The 17,690-nt window shown below is 38.9% G+C and overlaps 1 protein-coding gene across 6 annotated transcripts in view; it reads right to left on the bottom strand.

Moving 5' to 3' along the window:
* The window catches only part of LOC147234559 (guanine nucleotide exchange factor DBS-like), a 34,826-nt gene that overhangs the window by 6,317 nt on the left and 10,819 nt on the right, over nucleotides 1-17,690 (bottom strand). For all 6 annotated transcript variants that reach the window (XM_086145083.1, XM_086145080.1, XM_086145079.1 and 3 more), the window contains exons 2-16: nucleotides 15,815-15,898; nucleotides 13,759-13,873; nucleotides 10,498-10,588; nucleotides 4,481-4,600; nucleotides 4,203-4,319; nucleotides 3,501-3,650; nucleotides 3,271-3,395; nucleotides 2,881-2,995; nucleotides 2,673-2,792; nucleotides 1,725-1,916; nucleotides 1,439-1,630; nucleotides 997-1,156; nucleotides 368-426; nucleotides 199-284; nucleotides 27-93 (exon numbers count right to left, since the gene is read on the bottom strand). In XM_086145083.1, coding sequence (XP_086001209.1) covers nucleotides 27-93; nucleotides 199-284; nucleotides 368-426; nucleotides 997-1,156; nucleotides 1,439-1,630; nucleotides 1,725-1,916; nucleotides 2,673-2,792; nucleotides 2,881-2,995; nucleotides 3,271-3,395; nucleotides 3,501-3,650; nucleotides 4,203-4,319; nucleotides 4,481-4,600; nucleotides 10,498-10,588; nucleotides 13,759-13,873; nucleotides 15,815-15,898 — 1,793 coding nt within the window. The remainder of the gene's footprint in view (nucleotides 1-26; nucleotides 94-198; nucleotides 285-367; nucleotides 427-996; nucleotides 1,157-1,438; nucleotides 1,631-1,724; nucleotides 1,917-2,672; nucleotides 2,793-2,880; nucleotides 2,996-3,270; nucleotides 3,396-3,500; nucleotides 3,651-4,202; nucleotides 4,320-4,480; nucleotides 4,601-10,497; nucleotides 10,589-13,758; nucleotides 13,874-15,814; nucleotides 15,899-17,690) is intronic.

A 17,690-nucleotide genomic window follows, 5' to 3' on the forward strand; every position in this document is an offset into this window, starting at 1 on the left:
AAATGGTCTGCGGTTTGGACAAACACCTGTAATACACAGAGCAGCTCCTCTACGTAAGCTCTCTCAGTTTCAAGCAGTTCGTTCATAACGTGTCTGTAAAAAGAGAGGGAACAGGAAGGAAAGTGCAAGTAGAATATTAGAGAATTGTTTGACACAGTTCATCTTGTAATCTGACGAGAGTTATTGGCGATCCTTCACCTCCTGAGGACTGCCAGGTTCTCCTCCTCCTCTGACAGCGATGTGTGTCTCCCATTACTTTCTCCATTCTGTAACTGGTCATCGCCCTTGAGGAGAATAAACATGGGGGTGATTAGCTATAAAACCAGGACAGACGCAGACTCCAAAAAAAATTCACTTGAGCACTTACTTTCTCGTAATTCCCTGTTTCTCCCTCTGAGTTGATTTTCTCTTGCTGGGCTCTGTGTGCTGTGGCAGAAATCAGAGGCACAAAATATAAGGAAAAAATGTAATTTGTCTTTTTTTTAATGCAAATGGTAAGGATATATAAATTGTATTAAAATTCTCACAAACACAATTACAAGTGAATTTGCATTTCTATTGTCGGAAATCCTAATTGCCAAAAAATGTCATTGTGATCTGGTTTAATGGAAATGTGTTTTGGATTAACCCCTTGCACCTAATTCTGGACTTCAAAAATAGATGTTGTTACAACTAAATGAGTTGGTTGCTACAACAGATTGTCCACAGTGCTTATCCTGAGTGCAGCGTCACTGTGGCCAATCCCAGCTGACATCAGGCAAGAGGCCGGTTTTTAATCTGGATCGTTCACGTGTCAATCACATGGCCCCCTCTAGAGACATCCAATCATTCACTCTCTCATTCCCACCTATGGACAATTTAGAGTCTTTAGTTTTTGGAAAGTGGGTGGAGTACTGTAAAGGCTGACCTAATCGTGAGCTGAAATGTATGACAAGTCAGTGTCTTGCACAAGATAAAAAAAAATAAAGTTCCATGAGAGAATGTGAAGTGACTGACCAGGAGAGCTGAGTGGAGATTTGATGAAAGCCTCAGGCCTCGGAGCCACCGGCTGAACTGGCCTGGTCTGTTTGGCTGCCAGCTTCTTCAAGCTCACTGTCCTCTTATTGAACATCTCCTGCATGGACACCTGCTTCTGGAAAACCTTCTCCACTTGGTCCTGCTCAACACAAGAAGTCATTAAAAGGAGTTTTATTACCAGATATCGTATCATAACTGAACCAACCAGATGTTGGCTTTTGAACATCTCGAGCAAAAATATCTATGAAATAGTGTGATAATTATTGTTAACCAGGGATAATTTCAAGATGTTTATCTGTGTTTAAAAGTAACAGACCTGCAAGTCCTAGTGTCTGTTTTTCATCATGTTTTGGATAAGCTGACGCTGTGAATATGTTTGTCATGTTTTACAGTTAATAACATCTTTACTGTATGGTCCTACCCTTAGTTGCTGGTTGAGCACCGCTTCATAGTCTTTCCAGATAGTACTGAGATCTGTCAGTTGGTTCTGGTCTGCATTACCCAGGTAGCTCTCCAATTCCTGCAGGGCTAACTCTGCCCCTTCGTGTGACTGACATTTGTCTACTGGCTGGAAAGCCAGCAGGTAGATACCATCATCACACCACTTTGAAGCCTGTAGTTGTGAAGAGTAACAATTTGTGAGAAGGGACAAACAATCCATGCAAACTGCAGTAAATGGGAAGTTTCTGGGGAAGTTGGTTTCTCACTCTCTCCAAACACTGATACAGCTCGATGGCTTTCAGCAGGTGGTCCTTCCTGGTCTTCAGGTTGTTGCTCAGATCTTCTCGTACAGTTCTGAGCTCGGTGCATTTGGGCTGAATGGAATCCTCGGCATAATGAGAGTTCTGGATCAAACTGTCACCCTCATGAGCCAAAGCTAAAGTTCTCTCCAAGACCTCCTGTAGACAGGTATACAATGAGTAGTTGAAGCTTCTTCCTTCATAAAAGGAGGTAATCCTTACAAAAATACATATAATTAAGTTTCATATGTCCTCTGCATGTTACATCTGTATTTTTCCTTCCTTTTTGTTTTATATCTTCAAATCTTTGTAGTTACAGCTAACAGTTAAGACAATTCATATTTCATTGTATTTCTTATTCTTCCTCCTTTCTACTATTATCTATTACTGTTATGTTTCTTACTTGAAACTCTGGCACAACAATTTCCTTCGGGATAAATAAAGTTGTTCTCATCTCATCTCATCTCATCTCATCTCATCTCATCTCATCTCATCTCATCTCATCTCATCTCATCTCATCTCATCTCATCTCTCATATAAGCTCTGCTTAAATGGGTAAATTTATACATGTATAAACCCCACGTGCGTACATTTATCTGCAATATCTTTTGTCTTTCGGTTGTTCCCTCGAGGGGTTAGCACGGCGAATTATCTTCCTCTATCTAACTCATCATCCATAAAAAAAACTCCTCTTCGGTCCTCTTGGCCTCCCGGCCGGCAGTTCCAACCTCAACATCCTTCCACCTAGATATTTACTATCTCTCTTGGCTTTATTGCGGAACACAAAACAACCCAGTAAAAGTTTTATTTAGAAATGGTTAACTTGAGATTTGAGCAGAAAAGCATGATAAAGGTATTATTCAGCTCTCCTGTGTTAGATAGAGCTCGATGTGTGATGCGGAGGCTGCCACTTACACAGACTTTGTCCTCATAGGTGGTGAGTTCATAGAAGATTTGGTCAGCATGTGCTGGGCTGATCCCCACCTCAGAGAAGGTTGCAAGTTTATCAGACACCTGATCCAGCAGAGCCCTGACCTGCAGTAGAGACACATTAGCCTTTCAACCAAACCCTCGAGTGCTTGGTTGAGCTCAAGGAAGCCTACAAATGATTTCACCAGCTGACCTCTTTGTAGTTGTGCTCAAAGTTGCGCAGTTGGAGACACTGTTCCAGTTTTTTTTTGTGCTTCACCCAGAACTCGTCAAAAGCCCTTTCTGTCTCATCCAGCTGAGACAACAATCTGGCAGAGGAGCATTAATGGATTGAGAATGATGATCATATGAACAGAACGTTGATTAGATAGAAAAAAAATGCATTTTGCATTATGCATAATGCGTTATGCATTATGAATTTTTCTATATTTGATTTCGGACTGAGGAGTAATAATTTTGGATCGTCACACTGCTGATACGTATTATCTCTGCATGTAAATACAGAAAAAGAAACTCCTACTTAGAATTGATTGCTTTGACAATGGCCTGAGTTAGTAGATGAATCAGCCAAAGGTGTTCCCACCTTTGCACAGTGGCTAGGTTCTCCAGTTCATCCTGGTTCATATTATGGTCTGGGTCTCGAACCACAGGCTCATTAATGCTCTCCAACAGCCTGCCGCCCTGCCCCAGAGCCACCAGCAGATCTTCCTGTAGGCACACAGAGACTGAATAAAGTAAAGGATAGAAAAACTTGACCATAAATTTGTCAAATAAACATTCACGAAAAAGGCAAATTAGGCAAATGCTTATTACCTTCATTTTGTCTTTCTTGTCAGTATGTGTGATGAGCAGGATTCTTGTGGCCTGAATTTCATTGGGGAGCTCGGTTTCAGCCAGCTCAGTCCCAAAGGACTGCAGGGCCTGTGCTGTTTTCTTTACCATCAAGGCAAAGCCCTCAATAGCCTGAAAAACAGAAGACATTAATGAAGAACGCCACACTGAGAACTGGATTGTCACATCGTGACACCGATTGCTGATATGAGTCTGCACTATTCAGATTTTAAAATTAGACTGTCAAATGTCTAACATAATATGCTCAGATACAGCCATGAGACAGAAGAATGCTGAAAATCTTGGCACTAGTAGATCTGTGCTAAAATTCAGTCAAAGCTTGTTGACGAAAACTTTAAAGTTGATATATAAAAGAGGAGGGAAACATTTTTGTTAATCCACTTTGGACTGCGCTTAAATCGGAGGGGGGGCCGCTTAAATTAGATGACAAAACATGATGTAGAGATGTATATACATCACCCAAACAGGAAAAACTACATCACTACAGTGATAAGAGGATTGGAGTTGCATTAGGGATTGGCGATCCACAAAAATATACCCATAACAGCTCTGATATAAATCAATATTCCTGATGGCGATGAACTCAGAACATCCTTTTTTAATGGGACTCATAGAAATATGTCTTTCGCTGACTGAAAGGTGTACTGTGCACCGTGTGCATACTGTTCGGTGGGAGATCCATTTCTCGTGACTGTACTCCTGTGTTCCCCCGAGCTCCTTGGTCAGCTGGGACTGGTCAATGTAGGAGTGTAGTTCAGATATTGAGCTCAGCATGATCACCTGAAGAAAGAGTTTCCCTGAATATCATTTGTTATAAATATGATGGAGTTGTGAACCTATGAACATTCTTCAAAATCCCAGACCTTTTTCCCCACTTCTGACCACAGTTGACTGAAGAACAAATGTGAAACATGAGTAGTGGTAAAAGAGGCTTGACTTACTGGCACCTTCATTTTGAACTCATCCTTGTTGAACTTGAACAGAATGTCAGAGATTGTGCGCTGAAAAAGAGTGTTGGGCCTCAAAACCAACACCAGCTGGAGGTTTCCAGGAAATGAGCCCTTAGAGAGGAGAAAAGATGGAGATGGTTAATTAACATTAAACCAGATCATTTTCATCCTGACTTTGGACTTCATCACTTCAGCTGACTTTGCCTTAGTCACTGACCTTAGTTCCATGTATCTTCCAACATAAGCCAACTTTGTTAAATTTAGTAAAGTCGAATTAAAGGGTGGTAAATATGGGTCGCTGGACACATTCCTGTTGCAGAAATGTTTATCCTGTTAATGGTCTTTTCTTTGTACCATACATTTCTTTGTACCAATTGTATTTGTAACCATACAAATACAATTTGTTAAAATATTTGGTGTCCTGCGTAGGTTCCCTTGTCTGGTAGGTAGAGTCTGAGAGGGCTATTGAGAAATAAGGAAATAAGGAAATAAGGAAATGTGCCACAGGACCATGCCCCTGACCCTCTGTGTGTGTTTATGTTCTGTGTGTGAGGATGGGTCAAATAGTTTAATTTTTCCTCCCCTTCAAAGAGTGGAGAGATGGAGTCAACATATCTTTAGATATTTAATCAGAAACTCACAGTTATATCTCACAATTGAAATGCATGAACAGACAAGGAACTGGGCTTAAGGCAGCTGGGCGAATGTAGAGAGAGCACTGTGATTGCCCCACTCAGGGCAATAGGATAGTTAATACAAATTCAATTATCTAATGACTTAAATAGCTTGCTGTCTTCCACAGATGAGTTAGAAATGGCTGCTCAAGGCAGAAAATTACGAAATGAACTTCGTTGATCAGAAGAACAAAAAAGAAAAAAATAGAAACACTTGTGGTAGGTTCACTTTTCAGACCAGAAATTTCCCCAGCCAAGATTGATTGTTGATGTGGTCAAAGACTCAACAAAATACTTCTGCACTGATAAAAACATGTTATTGTAAGAAATGATTAACATTTTCTTCCAAACTGCTATCCTGGGATACAAAGTGCCCTCATTATGTTTTATGTGGACAGAAAAACTAATGACATATCAATTCCACTTCTGATATGATCAAAATAGACCCGATCACCCGATTTATACAATGTCAAATACTGTGTAAACTGCCTCTGTCAGTGTATTCTGTACTTATATGCTTATCCTCATCAAATACATACTGCACTGTCAGTGAGTCACTTTGGTGGCTTTGTAATTCCCACAAAATGAGAAAATAAAACATCTTGAAAAAAACTTAAATAAGTATTTCCCATAGTTGAGCAAACGCATGGATGAAGACACTTTACTTGAAATTAGCAAATAAAATATTTCAGATTATCCGCATGATTTCCTGCAATAGTACAGTCTGGGTATTTTTGAACAACAAACAATCTGCATGAAAAATAAATATTTAAATATATATTTATCTAATACATTTGTCATCCACTTAAACAAACACCATGAAAAATAAGTATAAATATAAAGTTATCAATATTTTTCATCCACTTAAATGAAATGATGGAAATATCGTTTCCTTGCTATGATATATTAGGGCAGTTGGAAAACAGACAGTCAGATAACATCATGCTGTGCCAAAGACCAAATGTATTGCTGATCTACTTGTTAAAATTTGCGTGCAGGAACGCATCATGTAATGACAAAGGTACACCCAACTCTGTATTTTTCCACTAATACTCCCCGCACACTATCGATGACGTATCCCAAGGCCCAGTTCAAGACACAGCCTGGCACACCTAGCTGCTCACTTCCAAAAAGTGTGAAAAACAACTCCTTATTAGGAAGTAACCTTGACCATTGAGATGGCGGTATAAATCACCCACTCTCCCTCAGAGGGGGGCCCAAACTTCCTCATCTGCACATCTGACTGGACGCGCCTCAGCAGATGGCTAGGGAGGGGGAACGATCCCCTCGGTGTGACATTCATTCGGGCCCGAGATATCTCATAATTGTATTTCTTGACCTCTATTAAACCACTCATTGCCTTATCAGTTCCTGACAATATTAATGTTTTTCTTGAATCACATCTGAACACACCGGGACAACAAAGTTGGTCCCGTGGCGGAAGCCACAAAAACTGACATATTGTGTAAACTATACTTCCTTATCTTTTGGTGTGTAACACCTTCTTTAATTGTTTTAAATGTATTAGCCATGTACTGAACATGCTGTCTCCATGTTAACCTCATAAACAGTGAAATAATCAAAAAAACTCTCAAGATTTTTTTTTACACAGTTTCATGTGGGCATCCCTGACCTGTTTTTCTATCAAAATCTTTTAATCTAGTTGCCCATTTTTTAATTAATTAAAATTAATGAATTATTTCCATCATGCATTTTCTGAAACACAAATTCAACACACTGACCCTTTTTTTTTTATACAAAACTCCCTCATCCCCCGGTATTAAACTTAACATGACCTCATATTCTATGGGATATTCATCATGTGTTATAACTGAAAATGAAAACTCACTGTGCAGCCTGTGTCAGCAAAAAACAAATATGGAGCCATACAGAGGAGGCTTGGATATTACAGGAAGAACTATGACGATTGGTAAACAATACCATCAATAAAGACATTAAAGGAGCATGTGTGTTAGGCTCCACTGATAGGTCAGTTGTGTAAGTTGGGAGCCATGATGTCAGAGAGAAGCAGTGATGTCACAAAGGGGACCTTAGCAAATGAGAAGTTACTCGGTCATTTGGGGGCGTATCTTATGTTTAGTGAAAGAAATTTTGGCGAGTACACGCAGGCAGAAAGTAACTGTGGTGTTTAATTACCACGCATATACAGAAAGTAGAGAGTGTGCATTGTCATAAGGGGCATTTGTAATAGTAAATCTATCTATCTATCTATCTATCTATCTATCTATCTATCTATCTATCTATCTATCTATCTATCTATCTATCTATCTATCTATCTATCTATCTATCTATCTATCTATCTATCTATCTATCTATCTATCTATCTATCTATCTATCTATCTATCTATCTATCTATCTATCTATCTATCTATCTATCTATCTATCTATCTATCTATCTATCTATCTATCTATCTATCTATCTATCTATCTATCTATCTATCTATCTATCTATCTATCTATCTATCTATCTATCTATCTATCTATCTATCTATCTATCTATCTATCTATCTATCTATTTATTGTGGGACAAAAAAGTATAGTCAGCCACCAAACGTGCAAGTTCTCCCACTTAAAAAGATGAGAGAGGCCTGTAATCTTCATCATAGGTAACCTTCAACTATGAGAGACAGAATGGGGGGAAAGAATCCAGGAAACCACAGGAGATCACATTGTAGGATTTTAATTGATTAATTGGTAAAAAAGGTATTTGGTCACTGATAAACAAGCAAGATTTCTGGCTCTCACAGACTTGTAACTTCTTCTTTAAGAGGCTCCTCTGTCCTCCACACATTACCTGTAGTAATGGCACCTGTTTGAACTGTATCAGAATAAAAGAAACCTGTCCACGACCTCAAACAGTCACACTCCAAACTCCACTATGGACCACAGAGACCAAAGAGCTGTCAAAGGACACCAGAAACAAAACTGTAGACCTGCACCAGGCTGGGAAGACTGAATCTGCTATAGCCAGATGACTTTCTAGATCTAGATGATGAATTTACTTCATTGTTGTGCAATACTGCATTATAGTGTTGAGTATGTGGTATTATCCAGCTGAACCAGACAGTAGTAAAAGTATGACAGCAGCCGCTATTACTATATCAAATCATTATTTATATATAAATGTACATCAGGGGTGGGCAAACTTTTTGGGTCAGGGGCCGCATTGACTTTAAAAATTTGACAGATGGGCTGAGTCAGCACAAGATGTGATACATATAAAAAAAAACGCATTTGTTAATCGTACATATCAGACTCGTCCGACATTTGCTTTGAAAGTAAAACCAGCTCGGTTTTGAAGCTCTGACTTGCTTGCATTTCATGCACAAACCAGTTTTTCCCTTGTAGCTTCACGTTCAGCTCATTCATGTGTGTCAGTATGTCCACAGTAAAGGCTAAATCACAAAGCCAATCTGTGTCATTCAACTCAGGAAAATTCTCAAGTGTTCTCAAGTAGCTCCAAAAATGAAATAATCTCCTGTTTGAGCTCCCACATTCATTGATCCAATCATTTAATCATTCAAATCAAGTATGATTTCTGTACCAATCTTTGGCAGGCCGGATTAAAAAGACCAACGGGTCAGATGTGGCCCGTGGGCTGTAGTTTGCCCCCCGTACATGTTTACAAACAAAGTTACCCCATGGGGATCAATAAAGTATTATCTTATGTTACACAAATTACAGGAAATGGAAGCAGGTTTCACAGCTAACCATGGACTACATATTGAAAAAAAATCCGTTATGATTCCAATGTCCATTCCTTGGACATAAAAATGATCTGAATGGGTCGAAGAGCATCTGAGCTACGTGTGAGGGCATAGGATTAGTTTCACAACATCACAACTCCGTCAGCAGCCAAGTAACAGAGAAGCCCCAATAGATCTCTTTAAATAAATACATCGAGCTGCTGTGATTTCGTATTACTTTAAACTTGGAAATTTATGAGCAGCCTCAGATACATTTTCTCTGTCTTATTGCCATCATCTATAAAACCAAACTTTTGGCCCTCAGTCCAGCCATGTCAAAGTCATGACATAATCCTTTTCATAATGGCTACACTACTTAAATTTGGGTCCTGTGAGACCTGTGGTGAGTCGTGAGTCCTGAAAATTTGCCATGTACTCAAGCTATACAACACCCGGACAAAATGTATGCTGTTATCCAGTTAACTGTCGTCTGGTTTCCCTTGTGAGATTAATGCTTGATTCAATTTGAAATGAATGAGTGGAACACTCAAGGCTCTGGAGGCCATTCATTTCTTCTGTCAGACACCTCTCCCTTACTAATGTCCCCCCCTAAGCATGGATGTATTCATGCTTAGTTCAAGTTAAAAGTGAACTGAGAGAAATTAAGTGCTGATAAATCTAATAGTTGTATATCACTATACTATGTTTCCACTGGAGACCATTCATTTCCTCTGTCAAACATCTCCCTTACTTATATCACCCCATCAGACTTACCCTTGTATGTATCCATGCTTAGTTCAAGTTAAAAGTGAACTGAAAGGAATTAATGGTTGATAAATAAAATTATTGTACGTCACTATACTATGCTTTTACACCACTGTGGAAATAAAGCTTTGGACGTGCTTGTAAAACCAGACATTAGCTGGACGATTATAGAATCTATGACCAAATCATGGGACCACCCCCTCACATCATGGGATGGTTATGAAAGTACTGACAGGATAAGCAATTATTTTCAATAGAGAGGAGATAAAGTATGAATAATTGTGTTCCTCCCTGCTGCAGTTCACACTTATAAGATTATTGTGTTAAAATAAGATAAAATAAATATAGATAAAATAAAATAAAATGGAGTTTGAAGCCTTTTCTTCCATACAGCATCCTTAAAATGTTCTGATCTTTTGTGATATACAGTTTTGGTATTTAATCAAATGGTGTAAAGAGTACAGTTATATAAAAGCAAAACAAAAGTCCTTTTTTCTTCACATGTTTTAAGGCACATTGTTGGCGATTAGCACTGGGGGCATGATCAAGGAAAGTTTTTTGCTCACATTAGTACCGCAGGATAGTAATAATAATAATAGTCTATTTTCTGCTCCCTGACAAGCATGTGGTGTTTGAAAAACAGCGAGGGGCGAGTTTCATTTCTCTCATATGGCCTTTGCTCATGGGTGAGGATGAAAGTGGGGAGCCTCTGAAAGGTTCTCATCTCTGTATTGAATTATTGAACAGTTCTCCCTCACAAAGGAAAATGCAAACACAAAGCCATTAAGAAAAATCAGCAAAGAGGAGAGAGAGAGAGAGTAATGAAGAGGCACCTCAGGTCTGCACAAAAAGACAAACTTACTGCGATACGAAGCAGGGTCCCTTTGACGGCTGCCCATCGGTCTTGCCGGCGATCGATGACCAGGATGAAACCCACACTTGATGATGATAAACTAAAAAAAAACAAACATGAAACATGGTTAGAGCTGTGTTTTAACAGAACACTGCTGGATTAAATTCCCAAGCCAATGGTGAAAAAAGACAGAGATAATACAAACTTACTTTGACATCACTCTGTCAAGAAAAAGATGAATCATTTTACAGAAAGAATAACAAATCAAAATTCTGCAGCAACACATATGTAGAGGATCCTAAAAACTACAAAAAAACAACATTTTCCTCTGCCAAATGGAGAAGCCAAGTGCATGTTGTTCAGTTATTCTGCTGCTTATCTTCTTAGAGGGCTGGTGGGGACTATTGTGAGGCACCCTCAGTTTTCCTGGCCACCAGCCTTAAGCTCCCACTTCTTTCCGTGAACCCCATTCATCTGCTGTCTTCTCTAATCCCAAGGGAGAGGAGAGCTATAAAGGAGGGCTATACAGAGGGAGCGCTTACACAATCAATGACAATCCTGACAAGTGCTTCTCATCCACAACATCATCTATGCATACCTGAATGCATGCACTGAGGCTGAAAGACACCTTAGTACCTGGACACAGTTACTACCTCTCACAGAAATGTCACTGGTATCCATGAGAAGCTTTTCTGTCCACGTACTTGCTGCTGCATGTATGCAGAGCCGGCACATCAAAATAACCCCTTCTGGAGTCAGAGGACAAAACAAAACCCCAGACACAAAACAGAAAAATCATGAAAAAAGGATGTATTGGAGATATTTGAGACTCAAGTGTGTTGTACTGTTTATAAGGGAGTGAGCTTAAGCCTTTGACAATCGTAGCGTTCAGTTCTCACACAGCCCACCATCTCCAACACTCCGTCCCCACTCCATCTTACAGGCATCCAATGAGCTTTGTGGTAAGAGCCTTTCACACTGTGCACAAAAGTGACACACAGCTTTACTGCCCAGCTAGTTAAACTTTTCAAAAATTGTGAAGACAGTCTGACCAAGCCACCGTATGTGCAAGAGGGAAAGAAAGCTTCTCCATGTGCTCTGCTACTCTAACATTTTCATGCATGAAAAGGCACTTCGTCCCCTTCTATTTATTGCAAACATATCCAGGCTATTCCACTCTTCCATCATCATTCCACTCAATCTTCTGTATGGGCTCTCACAGCCGCTCTGGTTTTCAAAGCAAAAACAGATTTACATCTCAGCTGCAGAAGAGAAGGAGGGGATAAGTGTGGAAGAGAGCCTTTCTGCCGTTTTTACAGCTGCCTCAGATGAGAGGCTGGTTTATGATGAAAATACAACATTGCAGGGCGAGTGAACCCAATGAAATGAGATTCAGTCGCTGCTGTTGTTAACCTCAATGACCAAACTGTGGTGTCTGGGAAAGTATTTATGTGATACTGTTTCCATGTCCATCATCACTTCTTATTGTTTTAATAAATGTCATCCAGTACAGGGATTTAGCTTTTGAGACGATTCCATATTCACAGAAAATTCAATACTGTTTAATGAAATGGTGTCAAATCGTAATGACATAATATACGATTGTACAAATCATCTAGAAAAGCTCTGGCCAAAAATGCATGGAGGTCCTGATGGGATGATCTGGAAAAAAAACCCCTCGCTGCCTCATTTAGCATTAAGGGAGATTTACTGCATGAATGTACAACACACACACACGTAGCCCCCACACAAGTTAACACAGCTGAATAGTGATATATAAGGACTGCTATGGTCAATTACAGGGGGATTCAATGACCAAAACATATTGCAATCCTGAAATTATTGCTTAGTGTTGACGCACACTGATCAACAGGAGAACTGGATCCAGACCTCCATGCATGTTCTACAAGCTGGTTAACGAAAAGATCCGGGGGCTGCTCAAAAACAGCAATAATTTAAGTCATTGGAGAATATGAGACAAAAACCACTTTCAGCAACTGTTCAAGGTTGGGATACTCAGATATAGGATTTACGGTATGTGGTAGGTTGGAGTTGTTCCCTCAGGGAGCTCCAACCATCTATCTTAATAAACTAAACAGCTTGAGGCTCATGTTATTTCCTGCTTGAATTGACCAGCTGACCACTGACAGTAATACTCATTACAAATGATGTATATTTAGAATTTTAAATTGCTATTGCATGTTACAAAGAGTGGATTTGTAAGACTGTTGTCATGACCCAGAGGTAAAAAAGATGTGCGTGAGATAATGTAATGATATTAATCTTCATTTAAATTGCGTATTTTATGTAGATATTACAGGATATAAAGATAGAAAGATAATTAAAGGATCTCTCAGACTCTATTTATTAGGAGGGCTATTCTGACAGAATGATTGCCATACACTTTTCATACACTGACTCCTTTGAAGCATGGGATGGATTATCACTTCTAATACAATGGTTGGAACATCAATTGGCAAATTCCATTAATTCGGAAATCTCTAAAATGAGCTCGCGAATCCTGCATCTTTCTGAAGTGAGCTACTGCCATCTACTGGGAGACATGGTGGAACTTGTTATTTTTCTTACTCTTCCTGTATTATCCTTAGCCTTCAGTCCACTTTTTATGACCTCTTGTATTCCATGTTTATGCCGAACTTGAATTTTTGTTCATTCATTATCTACTGCTTAGCCTATCTCAGCTGTTTAGAGGTGGGGATACACCCTGGTCCACCTGGTCGCCAGTCAATCACAGGGCCACATATAGAGACAAACAACCATTCACACAATGGGGGAATTTTCCCTTTTTTTTCCAATTAACATTATGCATGTTTTTGGAATGTGGGGGGAAACCAGAGAATACGGAGGAAACCCATGCAGACATGGGGAGAATATGCAAACTGCACACAAAGAGGCTCAAACCAAGGCCCGTGCTAACCACTACATCGCTGTGCCGCCATGAGCGTTAATTTATGCTGCCATTCTTTCACAGACTATTTTCTTACTCTTTATTTGCCAACAAACATTCTTCAGAACTGTTATTTAGATTCAACAAGCACAAAACATATTTACTATGGAGAAATGGTTATAACTGAAGATAATATCTTCATGGGCGGGAAAACAAGTGCAGGAAAACAGAAATGGGAAATGAATCATAAATCAAATATCTCAGAATTAGAACCGGAAATGATGTTACTGTATGTTGAAAATAATAATTCAGTAAATGTCTCATCAGAAGGGTTTCATGGTAATAACCTTGATGGACTATACCTGGGCACACTTGTTAAGTAGGTGAGGACATTGTGAAACTCCAAATCAGTTATCTCTCCAAATCCAGGAAATTCTGGGAACACGATGACAGGGCTTCCATTGTCTCCTCTGCCCCCTGAGGAGTTGACAAAAAGAAACAATTTCAGCATTGACAAGTATGAATACCATGTACTTTGAGACACTTAATATATGGCTTCTGGAATATGTTAAAATAATTGATAAATGATTAAAACAATTTTTGCATATTTTTGCGTTGCTGTAAAAAAAAAAAAGAGGGAGAGGATGTGTTCAAATAAAAAGCTGTGGCCACAAGAGGTCACTAGCGTTTACAATGATGAGAAGAATTTTATGACAATATATTTATATATTGTTTTTATTTTTGACATCTCATTCCTTGCATGCATGAATGCAGATTGTAAAGCAGATGTTTTTTTTCCCCCAGATAATTCATTTTCTTATGAGAACCGACACAATTCATGAATTGAGATTTTATGATTGTCATCCATTCTCCTATCTTTTTCTTTGCTAACAGATCTTAGCCTTGGCAACAAAGCAAACACATGAGACAGTAACTGAAGCTGGAACTCCAAATGAAGCAAGGTTTTATAGTTTGAAATAAAATCCAACTAATCTTGTCTTTATTTTAGACCGATGTTCAAAGCACCAAGTCAAAATTCCGTTTGAACTGAAGTTGAAAAAGCACAAAATCATAATGATGGTGTGATATTTAATCAACATGATGTTGGAGGATCTTGTTCAATTAAAATGTATTTCTGCTTCTGTGCTGCAGGGGGCTTCTGTTATTGAGTCAGACTGTCCCAAGAGACAAGAGACTGGAGGCTGCGTCACAGGAGGGTGTGCTGTCAGCCTCTACTAACTCTGGCTCAAATCCAGGGGTCCCCTGGTGAAAAAGATTCAAAGATTCAAGATTCAAAGTGTTTATTGTCATTTGTACAGTGTGGAAACATGTTTCCCTGTACAATAACATTCATACTTTGCTGCCCACAGTGCATTTGGATTTGTATTGGCAATAAATAGATATTGTGCACATTGTTATAAAAATGAATGGCAGTTGGCGGTACATGTTTGCACCCTTAAGAAAAGTCTATTTGCAGCAAACACAAGAGCTAACATCAATGACTAAGTATATTGTTGACTTTTAGTCTTTATCTTCTTAATTCTGTGATCCAGAGGCAACGTGAACAATCTCTCCATAGCTTTAAATATTCTCCTTTCACAGTGCCCTGTACGCTTTACACGCAAATGCACACGACAACTGCTCTGTCAGCACGTATGACTAGAATATCAATCTGTCTGCCTTTTCTTCCCTCGTTGCCATAGCAACAGCAAGTGCATGGTCATGGTTTAAATGTCTGCGTGGATCTTTTTCTGCAAAATGGTTCCTGCCTCAGCAGTAGCCACAAGGTCACCTCTGGCATGCACATGAGGGTGCAGCTTTCCCAGTTTTGTCAGACTGAATTTTGATAGAGGACCTTTTATTTCATAAGAATGGAAAACGTAATTCCATAGCAGTTTAACTCTGGTAAAAAAAAGAAGTCTTACATGGTATCACTGAAAGAGGAGGCTATTTTCACAAGTAGTTTCACAAACAGGGTCGCAAACACAAGGCTGTCATGGAACGATTCATAACAAAAGGTTATTTATGAACAGCAAATACTAACTGCCGAGGCTAAACCTGTCAAATACACCCTGCAAACTGAAGAAGCATCTTGGATGAGAGGTGAAATGTCTTCAAGGGAAGAAAACCAAGTTCTGTTGCCATGAGAAGATTTGGACAAAAATACCCTGCAAATATTCATCACTATTGTCTGAGAAAGATTGCGTAAGAAACAGACCGTTTTCTTTAGTGTTTTTCAGACGATATCATCAGTGCCTTGATTCCTGTTATTGCTATTATTAGGCTAACCACTTTATCCAAACACATCAAACATATCGCAGTCTGTGATGATTACATTTAGTAGAATGCTGCTTGCATTAACAACAGGAAAGTCAGAAAAAATTAGAAAGAGCTTCCTGTTTGAAATCTTAGTATTACCTGCAAGAAACGCAAACTTCTTCTTGAGGTCAGGGGTGATGTCTGCAGCGCGGAGGGGGCTGCTGTCCTGCTGCATGATCTCATCTGGGGGAAATTTGAGAGAGAAACCGCATCATTAAGAAACATCAGGTCAGACAATGTTAGGAGTAGAATTGTATCTGATATCAGCTCTATGTAGCTAATTAATTAAGTTTGCCGTGAACATTTTTATTATTCAGTCTGACACTTTGCAGGACGCATGCTTCATGTATGATTTTTTTAAATACTCAGAAACATTAACTTGAAACTGAGAAAAAATTGAGCGATAGCTCAAGGACCAAAACCTTCCATTTCTGCAACATCTGTAGATGATTTTTGAACTTCAGAATCAGGAAACCTTAAAAACAGGTTCAGGTTTTCACTTTTGTGTGGACTGGTGGTGATGAAGGCTTGTGATGAAGCTGAGGTGAATAATTATTTTATGAATGGCAATCCTTTGTCAATGATAACAATAAAATGATTTCATCCAAAAACCAACAATCACATTTTTTCCACCATCTTAATTTGCAAACACACTAACAACAAACAACCCTTCCTTTACTGTATATACTCCAGATTTTTGTTTATTTATCAGGCAGTTTCATGACCCATCATCGTTATTTAAATGATAAAGATGAAAATAAGCGGGTGTTCTGCTGTTGAATACGCCTAAGAGCTTTTCCTTAGGCAAACACATTTTCAGTATCAATCCTTCAGGCATTTTAGAAACCACGTGTCAGACAGTGAAATGAAACGGCATCATGGAAACCAAAAACTCTCTTAATCCTCTTTTACCAAATATGAATTCCTTCATATTATATATTAAATTTCAACCTGAATTTTTTTACAGGAATCATGAGAAGGCCCATCTTTTGTGTCAATGTCGGGAAAATAATAACTATATGACACTGAGGCCATAACCCAACAGACATGGTATAAAAGCAGTGGTGAAACACAATGGTTCTCCCAAGATCCAATTTAAAGTGTATTTGCTTCAAAATGTCTATAGCTCCTTGAAATATAAAACTGGAATTCAGCATCATATTCAGTATGGGGTCGATTTTAACTCCTTTAGTCTGACTTTTTGTTTGTTTTCTCCCGAGGCACAACAGAACCTCATTTTGGACACCCCGGAAAGTTAGTGTTGTACTTTAATACAGTTAATACAATTCATTTGTATCAGCTTCGAGATTGATCGGAAAAGTAAACAACAAGCTTTGTTTTGCTCCTTTATGAAACCTCTGGTGAACTCAGATTTCAACATAAAAGCAAACACATGAAGGATCAAAATACTCGTTAATTCTGTACAACTTTAAGAAAATACACTGCTAAGATATATGTTTCCCCAGAAGCACTGAGAATGAAACGCTGCCATTAGATTCGCAGTCAGACACACACACACACACACACACACACACACACACACATACATACACAGACACGCAAACACACACACACACACACACACACACCACCTTGACCCTGTTGCTCTGGAACAACTTCTAAAACGGCAAAGTATAGAACCTACCATCAGCCCATTTTGAAGTATCTCAGAATATCTACTTCTGTTTTTTTCATCTCTCTTTATCCTGTTATTAGTTATTCTGACTGACTCTTCCACTTTACACCTGTTAACACCTCCAGTTTAAACAAACTAAAACGACTTTCTTTCTTTGAGTTCTATCAGGTTTCATGCCCTCTGGCTTTGACAGATGTGTTTTTTGTTCTACAGCTCAAGCAATATATCATTGAGCATAATTGGCTGTTTTCAGATGAACCGTATCGGTTTTAGACCTTGAACAATGTACACCAAGTGATAAGGTTTGATGTGAACATTTTCTTCCAATTGATGCTTGAT

This window comes from Fistularia commersonii, chromosome 4 (assembly GCF_037954325.1).
Source record: "Fistularia commersonii isolate RoL2024-O1a breed Wild chromosome 4, RoL_Fcom_v1.0, whole genome shotgun sequence".
NCBI classification, from domain to species: domain Eukaryota; kingdom Metazoa; phylum Chordata; class Actinopteri; order Syngnathiformes; family Fistulariidae; genus Fistularia; species Fistularia commersonii.